Source organism: Sycon ciliatum, chromosome 5 (assembly GCF_964019385.1).
Source record: "Sycon ciliatum chromosome 5, ocSycCili1.1, whole genome shotgun sequence".
Classification (NCBI taxonomy): Eukaryota; Metazoa; Porifera; class Calcarea; order Leucosolenida; family Sycettidae; genus Sycon; species Sycon ciliatum.
The window spans coordinates 35,822,250-35,830,174 of NC_088647.1; the positions used below are offsets into that span (position 1 = coordinate 35,822,250).

The 7,925-nt window shown below is 54.0% G+C and overlaps 1 protein-coding gene across 2 annotated transcripts in view; it reads left to right on the forward strand.

Moving 5' to 3' along the window:
* Positions 1 to 1,208: 1,208 nt before the first annotated feature.
* LOC135818513 (uncharacterized) overlaps positions 1,209 to 7,925 on the forward strand; it is a 39,059-nt gene continuing 32,342 nt past the window's right edge. The window contains exons 1-4 of one of the 2 annotated variants that reach the window (XM_065331902.1): positions 1,209 to 2,313; positions 3,309 to 3,521; positions 4,329 to 5,759; positions 6,077 to 7,925. The exon at positions 6,077 to 7,925 is cut by the window's right edge and continues 187 nt beyond it. In XM_065331902.1, the coding sequence (XP_065187974.1) occupies positions 1,513 to 2,313; positions 3,309 to 3,521; positions 4,329 to 5,759; positions 6,077 to 7,925 (4,294 nt within the window). In that variant the 5' untranslated portion in view covers positions 1,209 to 1,512. The remainder of the gene's footprint in view (positions 2,314 to 3,308; positions 3,522 to 4,328; positions 5,760 to 6,076) is intronic. The other variant, XM_065331900.1, reaches the window with a different exon arrangement.

Sequence of the window (7,925 nt, forward strand, 5' to 3'; positions counted from 1 at the left end):
ACTGACTACTGTGAGTGTACATGAACATGACTGTACACGGTCAGCTGGCTACGCCGAGTGACGCGATGATAATCATATTATGATTATGAGTGGAGATAGACTGGACTCTGCACTGGAGAGTGGAGACTGGAGATCCGCCTGGCCGACTGCTGCACTCGATCTGATCTGGTGAACGCCAGCACTTGAAGAGTTCAGTCTTGACTTGCTCAAGTAACTGGCATGCACCGGCATGCAGTACAGTGCAGAAGTCATGCATGATGCACACAGCATGCATAGATCGTCTGCGCAGTCTTGACTCGAACGAGTCGAACTCGAACTGTCGAACTCGAAGCTCTCTTGTCTGCACTGAGCTCATGTTATGATATCTGGGCCATGTCTATCTGACACTTCAGTAACACTACAGTCAGACAGTTTTGAGTGCGCCTCCTTTGCCTTTGCCGTTATTGGCGTTACAATAATCATGTAGTCCTTGCCTTTTGCCAGTTTTGGCTTTCAAAGTTAATTTGGATCGATGGACAATGTATGCCGCTAAAAAAGCAGCACTTTCAAACCATGATTACACTGCTGTGTTGAGTGTGTTCGGGCAAGAGTACATGAAACCCCCCCCCCCCCCCCCCCGGTTTTGGTTCGGGGTAGTCGGAGTCTCCGCAATACTACACGAAGTAGGCGCGTCATACGAAAAAGACAAGTGGCCGAATGCCATAGTTATTATGGCATTCGGCCACTTGTCTTTTCGTCACAATGCTGCAGTGCAGGTGCAGGTGTTCACCATGCACCAGGGAGTCGTATTTTACGACTCCCAGCTGAGTGGTGTTCACTGCATTTTTTTTTATTAATTTTATTTTTTTAGTCCACAACTCTTTATTGCACTCAGAAAAATAATAAGGCACCCATTTTGATAGTCCAGGGCCAATATACATGATATATAGCTAGGGGACGGCCCACGCCTGGTAAAAAGAATAAACAGAAAAAGAAAAAAAAGAGGGTGTTCACTGCATGCACTCATGCCATGCACAGTGAGCAGTGCATGCCATGTACATGACACTGTATCAGGGAGTAGTAAAATACCGGTATTTTGCGACTCCTTGGTTTTCCGAAACTCCATAAAAGGCATAATGATTACGTCAGTAGTAGTCAAGCGCGTCATGCATTCTTCCTGCTCCGGATTATTTTCAGTTCTTATCATGTTCAGTAAAAATTCCCCATGTCAGGATTATGTATGTCTGTATGCTTGGTTGAATTCAGTTTGTTTGTTTTCAACTATTCACTAGACTAGAGTTCAAGGGTACTCTGGAAGTCAGGATCGTCCAGTGAATCTTTGCAGATCAGGATACTGGACAGATAATTGTTTGACCTTCCTCCTTGTGCCAGTTCTACGTGAGTGATTCAAAGAGGCACTCCAGCAGTAGAAGCAGCAGTGTAGTGTGTACTGTACGTGGTCAGGTGAGGGATGATGCAAGCCCCAGCTGCGTGGCACAGCGTAGAAGACCCAATGGCTTGAGCGAGGCAATAATGTCTTCAGCTGGAACAGCCAGTACGGCTGGTCAGAATGGGTCGGATAGAGCACCCAGTGCCGCCATCCACCAGGCCAAGTCTGCTCTCAGCGTCTTGGCAATATCAGCAGAGGCCGAAAAGCTGGAAGCAGCACTGTACCAGTTGTGTAAAGTTGCACAGGTCCAGGACTGCTTTGATGTGCTGGTGCACTATGGATCATGCGGTGCGGTGCACTCAATTCTAAACGTGTTCGAGAACTGCCAAAACAATCCAAGTGTCTTGGTGGCCGCGTGCCACACACTGAAGGCGTTCGTATGCAACTGTGATGAGCTGCGTGTGCAAGCGGAGTCGCGCGAGGCCTACAAGGTCATGCTGGCCGTCGCGGTACGCCACCCTGCCGATGTGTTTGTCCAAGAGGCCATGCTCTCTTGCCTGGCCATCATGGCCGAGCTGTCGGGCCCCGGCGAGTCGTCGCTGCGCGCCAAGCTGCGCGGCCAGAAGATCCTGCCGCAGCTCATGTCCACGCTGAGCACGTACAATCTGGACGTGGCCGTGCAGGAGTACATCTGCCGCATCCTGGCCGCCTGCTTGACATCATCCAGTGGCACGCAGAGTCTGGACAGCGAGGAGCTGGACATTGAGTGTGTGTCCGCGCTGGACTGGTTACTGCGTAGTGGAGAGTATCGGCGTATCTGTAACACCGTAGTCAGTCACGGAGGCAAGCGAGACATCCAGCTGCACGCGTGCCGAGTGCTGATGAGGCTGAGCAATCATCCGGTGCTGCGACCTCGACTGGTGATGGAGGGGCTCCATGAACACGTGAGTGCCTGCTGTCCGCTTGTGTGTATGTGTGTGTGTGTGTGTGTGTGTGTGTGTGTGCATGTGTGTGTGTGCATGAGTGTGGGTGTGGCGATTGAGTTATATTCTCCAAGATTCCTTTCGATTCTCGCTCCCTTGGGGGGGGGGATGCCATCGCTTTCTGGCAGTGAGCGAGTACAATCGCTTGTATGTTTGTGTGTGACGCTGTATGTGTGTTTGTATGTGTGTGTGTGTTTGTGTGTGTTTGTGTGTGTGTGTGTGTGTGTGTGTGTGTGTGTGTGTGTGTGTGGTGTTTGTGTGTGTGTGTGTGGGGGGGGGGGGGGGGGGCATGAATGTGCATGTGCTTGTATGGTGAAATTGAGTTATGACAATGGGCTGTATACTGTGTCTGTGTGTAATTGTGTGGATGGTTGTCTGCGTCTGCCCGTATGTCCGCCCATATGTCCATCTGCCCATATCTCTGCTTGTCGGTCAAATCACCCCCCTCTCTCCCTCAGTCAAAGGCCACACCGAAGCTCGTGTGGCCTCTGGGTCCGTTTACTCCATGACGTGGTTCATGCGCAGTACTGATAAGAATTATATGGATTGATTATATATGTACGGTACTGTAGTATAACTTAGTGTGCAGTGCACTGTGCATGTGCTAACCTGATTTGTACATGCTGTAGTACGGCATGATGTGAAAGTCGGTCACTTCACTTATCCGAAATAACACCCGGGCCCACAATAGCGCCCAGACCCAAATTGACGCCCATGTTCTGGACCTTCACGAACGTTTCAGCCCAGCGCCTTATTACGGGCTTTTACGGGATGTGGGCTGGTGACTTCACACACTGTACCATGTATACCATGTATGATGTAATCAACAAGGAATTGAGGTGCTGCCTGTGGCTCACGCGTCACATTTCCTGCCACCATATGTAGTTTCTTCCGCATGGTCTTCACTGCTGCTCTTGCCTCTGTTTCTACTGTTTGTGCTCGTTGTCGTGAAACAGATATTGCGCAGTATGAAGGACATTCCGACCGAAGAGTTCCAGATCACGGCGTGCGCGCTCCTCTCACGCCTGGCTCTGATCGACGACTGGGACGCGCACGGTCGCATCATCACCTCCGGTGCTCTTAGTACTGTTCTCAAGGTCGCCAAGAAGCACTCGGGCTGCGCTCAGATCCAGCAGTGTGCGTGCGTCCTTCTGGAACGCCTGGGAAAGGTATGCACACATGTGCTCATAGTCTACGTTGTTGATTTGTAAAAAAAACTGGATGGAACGCATGCATGCATTTCCCGTCATTAGGTTTTGCGGGGCAAGTCCATTACAACCATACACACTGTGATACCAGCTCTGCATAAAAGGTAATGAACTCTGTAGGGTCGTATTCACAAATCTACTTGAACGGGTTGTACCCGTCAAGTATGGGGCAGCTTACCCCGCAAAAAGGTGACGGCCACCTTCGATGCATACACGTACCTCCCATTGTAACTCTAGGAAATTTTTGCTGCGCTCTTAACCACCTTTCTGTAGAGTGGTGCATGTTTTCACAATTATTTGTCATGTGACTACATTTGTGTAGAAAGTGATCACGGCATGTGGACTGTGGAACCAACATGGCCACCGACGTCATGTGACCCATAGATGCAGGGGGTTGAGTGGAATTGGAACCAACACGGCTGCCCTGTATGGTCATACGATAGATATGCAACAGCAGGTCTACTCGACTCTGACTGTCCCAGCACAAAGCCCGTGTGTCAAGGAACGTTTGAAACTCTTCTCCTTCATGGCATACCACTGGCCTGTAAAGACCGGTCTTTGCGCCACGTGTGTACTAATCTGCCTGTCTGTCTGTCTCCATATCTGTCTGTATGCATGCATATGTGCACATGTAGTGTGTGTGTGTGTATGTCTATGTGTGTCTATGCCTGTGTGTGTGTCTGTCTGTCCGTGTATGCGCACATGTACGTGTGTACGCATGTGTCTGTCTGTGCCCGTGTACGTTTTTTTGTATTCAATTCTACCTAGGTTGCGCTGCATTCGGACCACGACATCAGCGGCTGGCTGCCACTGATACGGCAAATGATGTCCGACCACACGCTCCTGGGGTCTGTACAGGCGGCAGCATGCAGAGCTCTGTCCCGCTTGCTCAGCGTCGACCAAGGCATTCAGGATGAGATCGGAGACCTCGGCGAGGAGATCATGAGTGAGCGCAAAACGTCGACGAGTGAGGAGCGCGACCAGCTGTACAAGCGCAAGCGTCCGCGCGGTTCAAGCGACGCCTTTCAGCTCCACCATCAGGTCGTGATCACGCTGAACCTGCACGGCAGTCTGAATCGCGATGCTGTCATGGCCGAGGAGGCATGTCGCTGCCTGTACTGGATGTGCGAGGACAATGCGCGCATTCGCCGCTTGCTGCTGCAGAAGGGTGCGCACTCTACGATCGTGACGTGTCTGAAGCGTCACGGTGACCACGTGGGTCTGAACGAGTGGGGCCTGCGGGCGCTACGCGAGCTGGCGCGCGGTGCCGAGCGCTGCTACAACGATGTCTACAACTCGTCAGCTCACGACGTCGCGTTGCGGGCGCTATCCACGTTCCCGATGAATCACGCCGTCGTGCACGAAGCCATCGCGCTGCTCTCGTGCTTGTCGCTGGTCAAGACGTCCATCGTGGGGCCAGACAGCATGAGTGTGCACTCGACGCAGTACGGGCAAGTGGCGGCACTCAAGTTCTGCGACGACGGCTTCCTACCGGATATCATGAAAGCGCTGTGTAATCACGAGTCACAGATGTTGCTAGTGGAGGTGGCATTCGAGGCCATCTCCATCGTGCTCGATCTTCTGCCCACACAGCGTCAAGAGCTCATGGAGCTGAACGCTGTTGATGTGATTCTGCAGTGTATGTCGAACTACGTAGAGGTGCAGGGTATACAGAAGAAGGGGTTCATGCTTCTGCGCTACCTGTCTAGCGAAGAGCTCTTCTGCGATGAGGATGAGGAGAGAGATGCTGTGGACGGTGGCGTAGTGGTCGGTCTGCCCAACGATGTCTGGGCCAATCAAGCCATGTTGGATTTCCCTCTCCTCGTGGAGACTAACGCTGGAGCATCTCCGGCCATCAAGCGCTTTCTTGCCCATCTGGACAGGAGGAAAACCGCGGGAGAGCCTAACATGGCGGCGCCGCCACCACCGCCGGCCTCCGCCTCCAAGCCGTCGTCCGAGAGTAGCCTGGATGACTCGTTGGACGTGCCGCTGCGGAGCAACGCCGATCGCTGCATCGAGGTGGCGTGTCTGGTGACTGTGGCACTGCAGAACTTCCTTGACGACGACGTCCTGCTGTGTGAAGCGTGTGCCGTCATCAAGGAGCTGGCCGAGTTCGGTGACAAGATCAAAAGCTGCTTTGTGGAGCAGTCCGCACATCGCCAGCTGTTTGAGGTGCTGCGGCGTGACCAGCTGACCAAGGTATGTCTGCCGGCTGTGTACTAAATTACTAATACCATTATTCCAATACCTGTGTGCCTGTGTTGTAATCATGTACTTCAAAAGTATGCAACTTTGAGCAAACCATGTGAACAAGGCTTCTATTGTTGTAGGGCTTAAAAAAAGTCATTGCATGGAGGCTTCTGATCGAGTGACTACAGCAACTGCCCATATTTCCTGCATTCACTGTCTTGACAGCTAAACACCACTTCGCTGCTCTGTCCATATGTGTGTGTGTGTGTGTGTGTGTGTGTGTGTGTGTGTCCGTGTCTCTGTTCTTGTATTCTTTGACGGCACAGACGGTACTGGATCACGTGTGCTCCGCCGTGCACGTGCTCTGCTCGTCCGTCCTGAAGAACCGCATGCTGCTGCAGGGCGTGGAGGACCGGGACATGGTGGTGGTGCAGTTCCTGCTGCAGAACGGCGCCGACGTCAACTGCATCGACAAGTTCAACAACATCACGCCGCTCAGCTGGGCGGCTCGCAACGACGACGACGTAATGGTGCGCATGCTGTTGCGCTACGACATCAGCGATTACCGCTCGCCGCTTCGCGAGGCCCTGGACATCCGGTCCAACTCGATCATCTCTAAGATCCTGGGAGCGATCGTCAACGACCAGCACCTACCAGGTGTGGCCAGCCTGAGCGGCTATGAGCTTGAAGGTCTGTGTTCGGCATGGCTATCACAAGTCATGTCACCGTCCTTGCCGTCGCTGCCACCATCCCGCCGTCAGTCCGTCTTCATGGACGGCACGGAGCTGAAGGCACAGCGCTGGCTTATTGGCTGTCAGGCAGCGTCGCGACGCAGCTCCCTTACGGGCGCTGACTCGCGGCCGACCTCGCCGACCGGCAAGCGTCGCCCGAACATTGCTGCTGCACCCGTGTCGGTATTCGGCACGCCTTCCGTATCGATTGCGGAAGAGCAGAGCCCAATGTTGGAACGTCCTGCCGCTGACTCTTTGATGGACAGTCAGGGCGTGCGTATGAATCTGTTCTCCGCCGCCATCAACTCTGGTCCGAGCGACGTTCAGCCGTCATTGAGCGGTGGCCTGTTGCTAGATCGGCCGCCCGTCGGCGGCTTCGTCTCTCCGTCGATCTACTCAACCAACCAGGCAGCCGGCGAGGGTGCACAGGTACGACCGTTGGATCGTCGCGTGATCGTGGACCTGCCGCAGCCACTCGCCGGAGAAGACTTACAGTCGCCGCTGACGCAGGTGGCGCCACGTCTCATTCGCAGCCACTCGCCCACGCTCAGCGGTTCGGCGTATCTACCGTACGTTACGCGCACCTCTCCGCCACTGGTCAGTGTGTCCTCGGAGGCCATGGACCACCTTCCATCTCCAACGTCACGAGCCGGTACCGTCTCGGCATTGCCCCACGTCCAGCACCAGTTGTTACGCTCCAAGACGAAGTCGAGTACGTTTGTCAGCTCGCCGCAGACCATGCACAAGAGCATCGTCAGCGGCCCAGACACGGCATCCAGTCGGGTCGCACCGGCTCGCAACGTCAGCTCCCTGGCATACGCCAGCGATTCGGACATCCAGGCGGCTACGTCCAAGGCGCTGCGTTCCCCTCGGCTACCCGTTGTGCGCAGCAGCCCGTTCTTCTCTCAATCGTCGGCGTTCATCACTGAACTGGACGTGTCTGACAACCGCATACCGTCTCTCTCCGGCCTGTTGGACTCGCCCAGTATCACCGACTCGTTCTCCCATCTTCTCTTTCTCAACATCTCGCACAACAAGCTGTCGTCCTTCCCCATGGAGCTAGCACGGCACCTGGTCGGCCTTCGTCACCTGCAGATGTCCTACAACTCGATGATGGTCTTCCCGCCGTCGCTCTTCCAACTGCAGCAGCTGGAGCGCCTGGGCCTGTCGCACAATCAGATCTCGTCGTTGGAGTACTTCACGCGCTCGCTGATTCGCACGCAGACAATGCTGTCAAGCGCTCCGGACGACGACGCGTCGAAAGACTTCACCCCACAGACATCACCACTCAATGCCAGTTTCTATGACGAGAGCAGTGTGTTAGAGCTGGAGAATCAGCAGCACCGACTGCCAGCAATTCCACTAGCCGAGCCATTGAATGATCTCACCGAGCTCCACCTGTCTGAGAATTTCCTTGAAGTACTACCGGCCGACTTCTCCGCAG